General features: G+C 42.0%; 1 protein-coding gene across 1 annotated transcript in view; it reads right to left on the bottom strand.

Annotated features, from left to right (window-relative positions):
• The window catches only part of DNAH9 (dynein axonemal heavy chain 9), a 486,803-nt gene that overhangs the window by 458,161 nt on the left and 13,204 nt on the right, over positions 1-15,438 (bottom strand). Inside the window, exons 5-6 of the mRNA XM_064271783.1 lie at positions 6,146-6,357; positions 2,353-2,586 (exon numbers count right to left, since the gene is read on the bottom strand). Of these exons, the coding sequence (XP_064127853.1) occupies positions 2,353-2,586; positions 6,146-6,357 (446 nt within the window). The remainder of the gene's footprint in view (positions 1-2,352; positions 2,587-6,145; positions 6,358-15,438) is intronic.

The following is a 15,438-nucleotide window of genomic DNA, read 5'->3' as shown; positions in this document are numbered from 1 at the left end:
TTTCTGCAGATATCCTAATTTCATTTGTGATATCATTAAGCATTCTGTAAATTAGTTTTTTATATTCTGTATCTGATAATTCCAAAATTGTATCTTCATTTGGGAAAGATTTTGATTCTTTTGTTTGGGGGGTTGGAGAAGCTGTCACGGTCTGCTTCTTTAAGTGGTTTGATATGGATTGTTGTCTCCGAGCCATCACTGGGAAACTAGTTTTTCCAGAAAATCCGCTAAAAAGAAAACTGCAGTCAGATCCCTATCAGAGTTCTCCCTCTGGCTCAGGCTATTCAGATGTTAATGAAGCCGCCTGGGGAGGGTGGGGGAGGGAACAGAGAGATAGGAGAGTAGCCCCTTAGAATATAGCCAGAGTTGCTTGTCTTGCTTGGAATGACTGTTATATCTGAGATTCCCGCGGGCGCGTCGCCTATGTGTGCTGGCTGTGTGGAGATTGCCCCCAGGGGGTCTGGCCCGCTGGAGTCACGGTCAGATCCTCCGCTTCCAGCCCCACGCCCAGCGTCAAGGCTCCCCTACTGGGACGGTGCACTCTCAACTCCAAAATCAGTCGCTGCCTCCCGGGGACTTCTCGTCTCTCCAGCCGCGTGGCCGTGCCGCCCCTGTGAACCAGGTGGGCCCCCTCCCGGGGTTAGTTCAGATGGGTGGAGTAGCTCCCCGTGCTTGTGCCGCGACCCAGTGTCCCGGCTGGAACGCTGTTCTCCCCACTCCAATACCAGTCGCTGCCTCCCGGGGACTTCTCCTACCGGCTGCGTCCCACGCCGCCCGCGTGACCCGGCTGGTCCCCTTCCCGGGGTTAGTTCAGGGGGTGGAGCAACTCTCCGTGTTTATGGCGTACCTGCGTGCAGTCCAAATCCCTGCGGGACGTTTCCCCGGCTCGGATGCTGCTCTTTCTGCTCCAAGATCAGTCACTGCCTCCTGGGGACTTCTCCTACTGGCTGCGTCCCACGCCGCCCGTGGAACCGGCTGGTCCCCCTCCCGGGGTTAGTTCAGGGGGGTGGAGCAGCTCTCTGTGCTTGTGCCGTACCTGACTGGTACTCTGGTTCCAGGCTCTGGAAACTATCGCTGCTTCCCCGTATTAGTTCGTTCTCCGTCTCTAAATCTGTGTTTGTTGTTCAGGGTTCGTAGATTGTTATGTATGTGATCGATTCACTTGTTTTTCTGTGTCTTTGTTGTAAGAGGGATCCGAGGTAACGTCTGCCTAGTCCGCCATCTTGGCTCCGCCCCCGGGAAATTCTTTTTGAACTGAAATGAACAGATTCAATCTCATATCTTCTTGTCCTCACAATCCCACAGTTTGTCCAGTTCATCACGGCCCCTTCCCAAAACACCTCCTCTCTTCAATCCAAATCTCTGCTGATAATAGCTCAAAACATGATTATAATTCCTTCTCGGTCCCCTTGTCTGTTGTCCTAAGATTGAACTTGACGCTGAACCCTTCAAATGAGTTTTAGGTTAGGTATGTGTTTCACTTTATTTTGCCTACTACCCTCCCCCAAAGTCCAATCAGTAAATTTTAGCTGTAAAGTGTTAAAAGAACTGTTAACCATATCAAATTCGGAGGACTGAACAATGAGAAGAAAAACCCCATGTCTTCTTACCCTGAAATTAAAGCTAAAATCCATATTAGTTTTTAAATAGTTTGGGAAAAAAAAACACAACTTCAAACAAAAGCTGTATTTCCGTCCCCAGGAATTCACTAGTTCTGTGGTTTCTGGAGCCACCGCAATGGTAGGAGAGTGGAGGGGAAGTTCACAGCAGCCAGCTCAGTGGGGCCGCCCTAACTGCATCCAGAGCCGTTCACTTACAGTTTTTTCCTACTGGACTTTTTAGTAAAAGTTTTTTTGAAATAAAGATGTAAAAAAAAAAAAAAAAAACCAAACCCATTGCCACTGAGTTCATTCCAACTCATAGCGACCCTACAGGACAGAGTAAAACTGACCCAATAGGGTTTCCAAGGAGCAGCTAGTGGATTTGAACTGTCGACCTTTTGGTTAACAAGCAAACGCTTAATCACTGGACCACCCAACTATGGGTAACTTGAAAACCATTGAATTAGTTGACTGATTCCTTGGGCCTTCTTCCTCAACAGTCTATGACCAGAATTTCTTAAACTACTAGTAGAAGCATTGCATGATGATCAATTGAAATGACAACTACTTATTAAACCTTCTTATGGACTACAGGGTGGCTAAGAGTTGGAATTGACTCCACAGCAACGGGTTTATGGATTCTTCTAAGCAGGGGAGGGTTAGCCACTATGTTCGTTTTTCTCTCCTTTGGATTCTTGGATTCCTTATGCCTGTATGAACCTGGGAACCTGAAACAAATGAGCACACCCACCTCTACCAAGTGCAGTCGTCGCAGGAAGCCATCCAATCGCACAAAGACCAAAGAGGATTGGAAATCCCACTCCCTCACTTCCTGGTTCTCTTTAAAGTAGGTATGAAGATTCTCCCTTCTGTCCTTAAACACCTCCTTGAAGAAGCTCAAAGTGTCTGCGACCACTTGCAGTTTCCTCTGACTTTCTTCTACGTCACTTCTCAGGAGGTCTTCTGGGCTGAGATAAGTAGAGGCCTGGAATGCAAACAGATTAGCATCACTGAGTCTGGCAGCAATTGCGTGACATCACAGAACTTTGCCAGCACCAACTCTGAATTAAATAAGAACCAGAGGAATAGCACAGGAAATATTTGACCCCAGATTCAGTTCCAGAGGTGGGCTGGAACCTGCTTTAAGCCAAATAATTTTTGCAACCTTCTAGCCACAGGGATTGGCTGAGGGATGTGCAAGTGACCAATCAACAACAAAGAAACACAATGAGATTTTTATTGGACCAGCTGAGGCTGGGCAAATGTTCTTTCCCAGGTGTCCTTTTGTGGCTTGCTAGCTTGTGACAGTAAAACAACTTAAGTGCAAGCATTCTTTGGGCCATAATTATTTCCCTGTCTTCAAGAGACTTGAACCCACCAAAGCTGTAAAGCTGGATCTGTTGGGCAGTCATCTCAGCCACCAGAGAGAAAGGTAGAGAAAACTAGGTCCTGATAATAGCATCTGACCCCTAGAGTAAGCCAGGCCTGTAGCTAGCCTTACCCCTGGACTTTTAAGGCACCAAACAAACAAGCCAGTTGTCCTCCAGTCAGTTCCAACACATGGCAACCCCATGTGCGTCAGAGTAGAACTGTGATCCATAGGGTTTTCAATGGATGATATTTTGGAAGTAGACAGCCAGACTTTTCTTCCAAGGTGCCTCTGGGTGGACACGAACCTCCAAACTTTCATTTAGCAGCTGAGTGCTTAACCATATGCACCACCTGGTGGTTCTTTTTAAGGTATATGAGCCAATAAATTACCTGTCTACTAATGCCAGTTTTGGCTGGTTTTCTGACACTTTCAAGCAAGGGTCCTGACTTATAAACATGAGTGATGGAAAAACATTGGTTTAGAATTCAAACAACCTGGGTTCAAGTCCTGGTTTCAATGTCTTTGGGCAACCCAGGGCACCTGCCTGAGCCCATATCTTAAAAAGAGAATAATAAGGCCTTTCCTGTCCATCTCACAGGGTTCATCTGAAAATCAACTCTGATCATGTACATTAGAGCATTTTTCAGCCTGCAATGTGCTCCATAATGTTAGTTATTATAAGCTTCTCTTTAAACTTGTTCACTGTTTTCTCAGAGTCAAGCTGCCTCGGACGTAAAAGAAGCCAATTTGGGCGAAGATCGCCTGAAACTCCTTAAGCCTAGGTTCTGTCTCCTAGAGGTTCACGCTGCCCTGTTTGGCGCTAAAAGAGTCCCTAACTAGGAGGCACAAGCCCTGTGTAATCTAAGGAGCTATTTCTCAACAGCTCACAGGCATTGAGTTCTTTCTCATTGAAGCCTCGCTATCACCCCAAAGGGGCGGATTAACCAATAAACAAGGTAAGCACGTGCTTAGGACATCAACAAAACTGGTGCACCAGTTGTCCAAAGCAAAGACTCGTAGATGCCAAGCAGACAGGACACAAGGAAAAGCAAGTGCCACAGTAGAAGGGAACTGGAAGGGCACTAAATAAATTCCAGCTCCAGTGTGTGAGAATGTGCCGGCCAGAAATAAAGTTCACGCAGAGTCACGAGGGTGTCCACGCACGACGTTGTTTAAGCTATGAAGCTCCTACCACTTCCACACCTTTGTTGACATCTGTCTCCTACGGTCCCCTCCTGTGTAACCGAAACTCCTTATCTGGTGGGTCTCTTGGGAATATACTGTTACTTTCTTAATAAACAAGAGGTAGGGGTGGGCTGTTCAGTCTAACTCTTGCTGTAATTCTTCATTGTGGGAGATCAACAGAATTTTACATTGACTGTTGAAACAACTAAGTTCACTGACTTATTTTCTTTGTTGTAGAAAATGTGAAATATTCTTCTGTGGAGAAAATGTGGCATATAGTAAAAATCTTAGTACCCCATACCCACTAAAAATTTTATAATCCAGTCCATCTCATTCCACTAAAATGGCATATGCCACTTTTGCATTCAGTTGCTAATATTAAAGTCACATTTAAAAAGAAGTTGCATCATGGATAGCTGTAGGGTAACGCTATTTAGCTATATGCATCCCCTCCTAATGGAATCAGCTTTGCTCTTCCCTGAACCATGCTGGGGATGAATTTGGGATGGACTCGGGCTACGGTACAACGCTGGGAGTAGCATGACTGGGCCAGCGGCCAAGGCCGAGGAATGCCTTAGCAACAAGAAGGAAAACAGCTGGGCCTGGACGTGACGTCCCTGGGGACACTGACTGCCCAAGGACGTGGGAGAAAAACAATGAGCCTTGGTCCCAACTGGAATGGTATATAAGCCTGGGTCCCTTGCTAGGTGGCTGCGGAAAATACTCCAGCCGGCCGCCACTGGAGAGCAGCTGCTTGCCTGTGTCAGTAAATTTCCCTGAATAAACTTATGAATCTGGAAAGGGCTACATGTCAGTTCTTTGGATTATCTGCCAGGACATAGAGTGAGGGTCTTTCCTTGCTGGGGCTGTCCCCCAACTAAAGCTAAGACACACACACAAACACACAGACATATATACACATACACATACAGGTATATATACAACTCACATATCCTCTTCGAATGTGTGAGTAAACAGAGAAGGGGGCACCAGAGATTATTGGTGCTTAGGGCCCTCAAATGCCTTAATCAGGTCTTGTCACCCAGGCACCCTTCAAGATAGGCTCTCTTATTTTTACCATTGTACAGAGGAGGATACTGAGGCCCAGAGCAGGCAAGTAACTTGCTCTGGCACACACAGCTAACAAGTGGTGAAGCCAGAATTTGGCACAGGGTACTCTGAGACCCTACCACCTGTTTGACAGTTTTTTTGTACTCTGGCGGCTTGTATTTTGCTGTGATGCTGGAAGCTATGCCACTAGTACTTCAAACACCAGCAGGGTCACCCGTGGCGGACAGGTTTCAGTGGAGCTTCCAGACTAAAACAGACTAGGAAGAAAGGCCTGGTGATCTACTTGAGAAAGCCATCCATTGAAAACCACATGAATTACAGAGTATTATCTGAGACTTTGACTCGCTTACTTTGGATGCATCGCCAGGAGGGACCAAGCGCTGGAGAAGGACATCATGTTTGGCAAAGTGGAGGACAAGCGGAGGTGAAGGAAGCCCTAAACAAGATGGATTGACATGATGGCCAAAGCGATGGATTCAAACAAACCAGTGATCGTGAATATGGCACAGGACCAGTAACATTTTATTCTGTTATCCATGAGGCCACCATGATTTGGAGCTTCCTTGACAGCAACTAATAGTCTAACTTCACAGCCAGCATTCTTAATTGTTGGGCTAAGCTGCCAATCTAATATCAATCCATCCACACAGAACATTAAGGAGGTTGAAATCCGCCACTCCCACCCTTCATCCCACTGCTGGTCTTAGGCAGAGGGGAAAGAAAGAATGGGTCACCCAGGTATTCCAGTACTACTGAGAACGTCTTTGTGAATTATTGGCTTGTGATAGTAAAATAACTCAAGTGTGAGAAATACATGAACCATATCATTTCCCTGAGAAATGCACACTGTACTCTTTCCTACAACTTGCTGCCAACCAGACCCCAGGGAGTTTGTTGGGAATCCTGGGTGGCCAACCTGCTGGATGAGAAGGTTGCAGATCTCCTGGAGCAGCACTGTCAGCCTCCCTGGGGAGCGGTAGTCCTTGCATGTAGCCCAAATCAGACAGACCACGTGGAGCAAAGGCCGCAGCCGTGGCTTCACCTTGGGAAACTCCACACTCTGGATGGTTTCCAGGTGGCGGTGGAGTGGCATCAGATGAGCATGGATGTCCTGTGCTTCCGTCAGAGCTGGAAGGAATCAGAGATGGTCACCCTTCCCTGCCTGAGGAACACAACCACCCTGGAGCACTAGTGCTTGGAAAGAGAAGGATCTGCAAAGTGGATGAGGAGGCTGGTTCCAGAAAACACCCTAATGCCTATGCGGAAATAGTGAAATCTGGAGAACCCTGACCAAGGGGCTACGGAGTTGTCTACAGAATTCCTGAATCTGGACCACCTCCTGTCCCTCCAGCCCCAGCCTAGTGTTCTGTGCATAGCAGACACCCAATAAATGCTTGCTGATTACTTTGCTGCTGATATCTCAGAGACAATGCAAAATAGATGACAGAGAACATATTTTAGAACAAGAACACAAGACCTGTCTTCAAATGCTGGCCCAGGCACTTACCAGTTGCATGACCTTGGCACGTTTGACCTCTTTGAGACTTAAAAATAGGCAGGAGGGAAAAGACACTAGAAAGAAATTCAAAGCTATACATAAAAAGAAAGATCCCTAATAAAGGGAAATGCATGGACAAGTATAAGGGCTAGCGATAAAGTATTCATGCTTGATGATTCTAAGTATTTTCTCCTTCATGTTTTATAATAACAAAGATATAAAAAGCAAGGATAAAATTATGTTACAGGGCACATAAAATATAAAGGTGTAATTAGTGATAACAACGAAAGGAGTTGCGGGGAGGAATGGTATAGACAGAGAATTACTTATACGTCACCAAAGTTATGCTGGTACCAACTTACACCAGAATGTCATAAATACAAGCTTTTAAATGTAACATTCACGTAAACACTAAGAAAATATATAAAAACATACGCAAATTGAAAGGAGAAGGGAACCAAAAATGCTTACTACAATAAGCCAACAAAACACAAAAACAAACAGTAGTAAAGGGCAAAGACAAAGAAGGCTTAAGACACACAAAAAGCAAATAACAAAATAGCAGAAGTAAGTCACTTCTTATTGGTAATTACACTGAATATAAATGGACTAAATGGTTCAATCAAAAGGCAGAGAGTGGTAGAATGGATTAAAAAAAACATGTTTCAGCTATATGCTACTCACAAGAGACACACCTTAAACCCAAGGACACAAAAAAGTTGAAAGTGAAAGGTAGAAAAAAAAATATCCCACGGAAATGATAAGCAAAAGAGAGCTGGGATGGCAATCCTAATACCAGACAAAGCAGACTTTAAGACAAAGTCTGTTAGAAGAGATAAAGATGTATATTATACAGCGATAAAAGGGTCAATTAATCAAGAAGATTTAACAATCATAAATACATATGCACCCAACATTGAGAAACCTAAATATATAAAGCAAACAGTGATAGAATTGAAGGGAAAATAGTGCCACAGTAATAGTATTGCCACTTCAATACACCATTTTCAATATTGGACAAAGCGTCAATAAAGATCAACAAGCAAACAGAGGATCTGAATGACAGTATAAACTAATTAGACTTAACAAACAAATACAGAAACTCCACCCCCCAAAAAGCACGATATACATTCTACTCCAGTGCACATGGATCATTCTCCAGGAGAGACCACATGTTAGGTCGCAAAGTAAGTCCAGATAAATTTTAAAAGATTGAAATCATATAAAGTATTTTCTCTGACCACAATGGAATGAAGCTGGAAATCAATAACATAAAAAAAAAAAAAACCTGGAAAATACACAAACATATGGAAATTAAACAACACACTATTAAACCACTAAAGGGTCAAGGAACAAATCAAAAGAGGAATCACAAATTTCTTAGAGTCAAATGAAAATGAAAGCACGACATACCAAAAATTATGGGACGCAGTGAAGGCAGTACTCAGAGGGAAACATAGCAATAAAGGCCTACATGAAAAAGAAAGATCTCAAATTAACAGCCTAACTTGACAACTCCAGGAACTAGAAAGAGAAGAGCAAACTAAGGCTAAACCTAGCAGAAGAAAGTAAATAACAAAGATCAGAGCAGAAATAAACAAAACTGAAAACAGAGAAACAATAGAATCAATAAAAGCAGAAGTTGGTTCTTCAAAAATATTAATAAAACTGACAAATCTTTAGCTAGACTGACAAAGAAAGAGATAAGATGCAAATAACCAAAATGAAAAATGAAGGAGGGGACATTACAATTGACCCAATAGAAATAAAAAGAATTATGACAGAATATTATAAACAACTGTATGGCAACAAACGAGATAACCAAGATGAAATGGACAAATTCTTAGAAGCACACAACCTACCTAAAATGACTCAAGAGGAAATAGAAAGTCTCAACAGACCCATAACAAGTAAAGAAATCAAATCAGTGATCAAAAACCTCCCACCAAAAAAATGTCCTCGACCAGATGACTTCACTGAGGAATTCTACCAAACATTTAGGGGAGAATTGACACCAATACTGTTTAAAATCTTCCCAAAGTTAGAGAAGGAAGGAATATTCCCTAATTCATCCTATGAAGCAAACATAGCCCTGATGCCAAAACCAGACAAAGACACCACAAGAAAAGAAAACTACAGGTCAATATCTTAAGAATATAGATGCAAAAATCCTCAACAACCTACTAGCAAAAAGAACGCAACAGAAAAGAGCCATACACCATGACCAAGTGGAATACCAGGAATGCAGGGATGGTTCAACATTAGAAAGTCAAACAACATAATACACCACACATCAACAGAACAAAGGAAAAGAACCACATGATTATCTTTATGAATGCAGAAAAAGTATTTGATAAAATCCAACATCCTTCCTTGATAAAAACCTTAAAGAAGATAGGAATAGAAGGGAAGCTTCTCAGTATCATTTAGGGCAGGCATATAAGAAAACTCAACAGTCAACTTTATACTTCATGGAGGAAGACTGAGAGCTTTCCCCTTGAAATAGGGAACAAAGACAAGGGAGCCAGTTCTTACTACTTCTATTCAATATTGTATTAGAAGTCCTAGCCAGAGAAATGGAGCCTTGGTGGGACAGTGGTTAAGGGCTTGGCTACTAACCAAAAGGTCAGCAGTTTGAACCCACCAGACACTCCTTGGAAACCCTGTGAGGCAGTTCTACTCTGTCCTATAGGGTTGCTATAAGTTGGAATCGACTCAATGGCAACAGGTTTTTGGTTTTAGCCGGAGAAATGAGACAAAAAAAAAAAAATAACCAAAAATAAATAAAAGGTATCCAGATTGCAGAAGAAGTAATATTATCCATGTTCATGGATTATATGATCCTATATATAGAATATCCCAAAGAGTTCATGAGAAAACTTCTAGAGCTAATAAAGGAATTTAGCAAAGTTGCAGAGTACAAGGTCATTAAACAAAAATCAGTTGGGTTTCTATACACCAGTAATGAGAAATGTGAAAGGGAAATTGGGAAACAATTCCATTTACAATAGCGTCTAAGAGAATAAAATACACAGGAATAAACCTAACCAGGAATGTCCAGGACTTTTACAATGAAAACTATAAAACACTCCTAAAAGAGATTAAAGAAGACTTTCATAAATGGAAAGATGTTCCATGTTCATGAACTGGAAGACTTATTAAGATGTCAATACTACCCAAAGAGGTCTATAGATTCAACACAATCCAGATAAAAATTCCAACAGCCTTCTTTATAGAAATAGAAAAACCAATCCTCAACTTTATATGCAATGGCAAGAGGCCCCAATAGCTAAAGCAATCTAGAAAGAGAATAACAAAGTAGGAGGGCTCATACTTTGATTTTAAAACATACTATACGGGTTAGTAGTTCGAATCCACCAGCTGCTCCTTGGAAACCCTGTGAGGCAGTTCCACTGTGTCCCATAGGGTTTCTATGAGTTGGAATTGAGTTGAGGGCAACAGGTTTGGTTTTTCTGATACAGCTACACTAATCAAAACAGCCTGATACTGATATAACAATGGACAGATAGACCAATAGAATAGAATTGAGAGTCTGGAAATAAACCCACACACGGTTTTGACAAGGGTACTAAGTCCATTTGACAAGGAATGAAGTCTTTTCAATAAATGGTGCATGATCCATGTCTTACACCATACACAAAAACAAATTCAAATGGATTAAGGACCTAAATGTGAAAACTAAAACCCTAAAATTCTTAGAAAAAAGAAGCAGGGGCAACACTGTTAGGCCTAGCTTTTAACAATGGATTATCTAATATAATACCAAAAGCACAAACAGCAAGAGACATAGTAAGTAGAAACTCATACAAATTAAAATGCTTTGTTCATCATAAGACTTTACCAAAAAAGTGAAAAGAAAAGTTATCCACTGGGAGAATATCTTCAGAAACTATATATCCGACCAGAGTCTAATAACTAAAATGTATATAAAACTTCAACACCTTAACAAAAAGACAAATAACCCAATTGTAAAATGGGCAAAAGACTTGAGTAGACATTTCACCAGAGGACATTCAAATGGCCACGACATGGAAACATGACCAGTGTCATTAGCCATCAGAGAGATGAAAGTCAAAACCACAATGAGATACCATTTCGCTCCCACTAGAATGACTAAGACAAAAAAAAGAAAGAAAGAAAATAACAGATGTTGGCAAGGATATCGGGAAATTAGAACCGTTATCCATTGCTGGTGGGACTACAAAATGGTACAGCCACTGTGGAAAACAGTGTGGCAGTGCCTTCACCGTAGAAAACAGTGTGGCAGTGCCTCAGAAAACTAAACATAGAACTACCATCTGACCCAGTAATTCCACTCCCAGGTATATAACCAAAAGACTTGAAAACAGAGACTCAGAGACTTGTACACCAATGTTCATTGCAGCAGTATTCACAGTAGCTAGAAGGCAGGGACAACCTAAACGCCCATTAACAGATGAATGGGTAAATAAAATGTGGTACACATGTACAATGGAATACTACTCAGCCAGCAGGAGAAATGAATTCTTGATTCATTATTCATGCCACATGAATAATACGCTACAATATGGATGGAGCTAGAGGATATTATTCTGTGTGAAATAAGTCATTCACGAAGGGACAAATATTGCATGATTTCTTTTATATAAAAAGACAAATGTATAGAGAACAAAGTTTATTAGTGGTTACTAGGCAGGAGGGGGGAAAGAAGGGGGCTAATAGTGTTGGAAATACTGCATTGATTAAGGGTAGGGTTGCACAGCTGATTATTGTAATTACTGTTAATAAGTGGTACACCCGTAAAAAGTTAAATTGGCAAAGCTGTATGATACATTTACAACACAACAAAAGAGTAGCTGCTGAGGTGGCTTATGTACAGCCTCGTGGGATTTGGTTTCTTAGTTTGGAGGACTAGGGTTATAGTTTCATGGCACATCCCAGTTAATTGACCTAATAGTACATTTAGTGCTTCTGTTCTACCTCCTAGTTCACTGCGTAGTGCCTGAGGTATTAAAATCTTGCAAGTGGCCATCCAAGGCAGAACAATTGATCTCTGCTTGCCTACATTAACAGAGGAAGAAGAGTCAGGAATAGGAGGAAGATATGGAATGTATGCCGAATTGCCCCCATGACCAACTGCCTCCTTTGGTATGGGACCAGAAGAACAGGATGGTGCCCAGCTACCATTACTGAACACTTTGATCAAGGGTTATATAGCGGAATCCTGATCAAAAGGGTGAAAATCCAGAACAGAATTTCAAATTCTCATGGACTCCAGATTTCCTGAAACCACGAAGATTGTATGACTGCCAAAACTATTGCCCTGAGATAATCTTTAAACCTTAAAGAAAAAATGTACCCTGAAGTCTTCTTAAAACCAAACAATAGTTTAGCTTAACAAGTAAAAAAATGTCTGCCTTGAGCATTCTGCTCTTTTAAGAACTATCTACATGGGATCAAATTGATGACAGCAACTCGAAAGATGAGACAGGAACCTCAGGGGGTGGGGAATTTATGTTAATGGGGGACAAACAACTTAGAAAAGGAATGTGAAAATGGTTGCACAACTCAAAGAACGTAATCAAGTGTCACTAGATGGTACATGTAGAAACTGTGGAATTGGTGTACATTTTGCTGTGCATATTCTCAACAACAACAAAATAAATAAATTTTTTTGTGAAGGTTGAAGGAGTCCCTCGGTGGTGCAAACAGTTAACATGCTCAGCTGCTAATCAAAAGGTTAGAAGTTGGAGTCCCTTAGAGGTGCCTCAGAAGAAAGGCCTGTCAATCTGCTTCTGAAAAATCAGCCATTGAAGACTCAGTGGGTCACAATGGTATGCTTTATTTTGTTTTTTGGTTTTCCGAGGATTGAAGGTGACACAAGCGGAACCTTCATAAACAACTAGCATTGTGCCTGCACAATAGCAGGCATTTGATAAATGGTAATCTGATGAATATTTATGAACAAAGAACCTCACTGAGGTTTTACAGAGGAGAAGTCTCCAGGATTACAGAAATAGCACACTCCAGTTACGTCAAGGTTCTGCTGATATTCAAGCCAGGACCATCACCTAGCCTCTTCTCTGAACACAGCCAAGGAAAGAGAGAGGCCTATGATCAGTCACCTCTTGGTATGTGGGAGGAGAAAGCAGGAAAACTAGGAGCATTGGATACTAATATGGGCATAGCAATTTAGAGGGAGTGCAGAAGCTCACGGAACAAAATGAGCCAGAAGACGGTTTTTATAATGGCTGGTTTTCCTGTGTAGGTAGTTCACATGGTATCGTATTAGAGCTGATGACCTTAGTCCCTGGCTATAGAATGTGGATAACAGTCCACACTCGCCCTAAAGGAAATGTAAAACGACACTATTTAGTAAACCATTTCAACACACCAGTCATTGTTCTAACCACTTGACACATACTATCTGTGTTGCAATGAGTTCCTTTATGTGGTCTTTTGCCTTGGTTCTTTAGAACAACAATCTAGGGCATTTTTCCCCCTTAAGCAATTGAGGGCCCCTGAGTTGTTACCTTTGCCCTAGTTTTCTGGGAAAAAAAAAAAAACAACCTATGGACCTCCCAAGTTGTTTTCTATAGCAGAGGTTTGCTATTTTTGCAGGGGGAAGAAGTCAGCCTACCTTGGCTTTACTTAGCGCAGGGGGGAGGAGGGCGTGGGAGGAGCCGAGTTGGAAAGAGAGGATTCAAAGGGCTCTCAGGAGCTAGGACAAACCAGTACAGGTCAGCTCCAGTGACCCACTGAACTCTGAGTTCTCCACACATATCCCCTGTCAAACATCCTTGGCTGGCAACCAGGCTGTACTATGCCAATCATGCCCCTAGTGGCCAGAGAATATAATTTCCTGATCAGTCTTTATAACTCCTATTCTTTGCCTCAAGGGGACTGTTGCTTCCTGTTTTCCAAGGTTTTTCTTTCTTTTTTTTTTTAATGTATTCCACTTCAAAAAATCTCGTTCCCATACATTTTCCTATATCCTGTTTAACCCCTTCTTTATTTCCCACTGTCTTCTAATTCATGTCCATTAATCTTTTCCCCTCCCTCTTTTAAATCCATCAGTGAGCCAAAGAACAACCTTGATCATGACTAATAAGGATAATAAAAATATGGAGCCCTGGTGGTACAGTGGTTAGGAGCTACAGCTGCTAACCAAAGGGTTGGCAGTTCGAATCCACCATCTATCTGCTCCTTGGAAACCCTACGGGGCAGTTCTACTCTGTCCTATAGGGTCGCTGTGAGTCGGAATTGACTAGATGGCAGCAGATTTTGGTTTTCTATGGGTAATAAGAATAATGTGTGTAGTATATATCTAGGATAAAGAAAGCCAAATTTGAAATGAAATTTGCAATGAGAAAATTAATTGCCAGCCTCTGAGATATTTTTAGTGTTCAGAAGAGCCCGCCAAAATTCCTGCCCAAGTCTGTACCTTATTCCTCTCATCAAACCTGCTTTTTCTCTAGCATCATAATTGAGTTGTAGAAAAAATATTTTCATTTTATAGTAGTGTTTATCTGGTACTATTATAATGGTGTTGTTTTATCTAATTTCTTTTCATTGCCTGCATATCCTCTGCTAAAGTGAACTTTCTGAAGCTGACCTGGGGAACCTAATCTATTATAGTTATTAATCCATGTGGACATTGGAGTCTATTAATCTATTAATGTGAAAAATATATTCGGAACTCCAAGTAACCAATGCATAAACATACTTTTACTATGTTGTTTTATTTCAGGGCCTCAAACTTCAATCATTTGCATACTGCCTTTAGGATATTTGTCAGGTCTATGTACAACCTATACTATTACTTACTTAATGCTTTTCATTAAATTGGCTCAAATTTTAACTAAATGATGTTATACAGAATGAAAACAGTAAGTCACAACTATAAATGGAAAATCGGTATCACTTGCCAAAAATAAGAGTTCTCCCTTAACACATCTGAAAACTATCTGACCATATGCCCCCTACGACTATCCCTCACACCAGCAGTGGTACATACATATATCACTCTTTGGGATAAATACCTGCCCAATTGAACCGAAGTATCAATTTGAGAACAATAGTCGGTTCCTCTGAGCTACAGAATTCCTCAGTGAAACAGTAAATGGGCCTCCAGAAAGACCTGGTTCTAAGCCAGCTTTACGTGCCAGTAGACGACCTCCTCCGATGAGATTTTAGGGAACCAGAAGGACCTCAAACACCAGGTACTTATGACAGTTCATCTGTCGCATAGCTGATGTGGGAAACTCTACCACTGGAACTTATCCCTTCAGCTAAGTGGTCTCCAAATCCCGTGCTAGTCAGAAAAGGGAGGTCCAGGCTCTGGGCCCAGCCCACCCCTCTCTTCAACAGAAGAGCTACAGCTTGATTAGTTTTACATTTTGGACCCCCGTCACCAGTTGTCGTGGAATCGACTCTGATTCATGGCAACCCCATGTGTGTCAGTGTAGAAATGTGCTCCATAGGGTTTTCAATGGCTTATTTTTTGAAAGTAGGTCGTTAGGCCTTTCTTCCAAGGCACCTCTGAGTGGATTAGAACCTTCAGCCTTTTGGTTAACAGTTGAGCATGTTAACCGTTTTCACCACCCAGGGACTCACATGTTGTTGTTGTTTGCTGTGGAGTTGATTCTGACTCATAGCAACCCTACAGGACAGAGAACTGCCCCACAGGGTTTCCAATGAGTGGCTGGTGG

The sequence above is a fragment of the Loxodonta africana genome, chromosome 18 (genome assembly GCF_030014295.1).
Source record: "Loxodonta africana isolate mLoxAfr1 chromosome 18, mLoxAfr1.hap2, whole genome shotgun sequence".
Taxonomy (NCBI): domain Eukaryota; kingdom Metazoa; phylum Chordata; class Mammalia; order Proboscidea; family Elephantidae; genus Loxodonta; species Loxodonta africana.
Note: the sequence above shows the minus strand (reverse complement) of the source record. Positions and strands in the feature narration are given on the sequence as shown.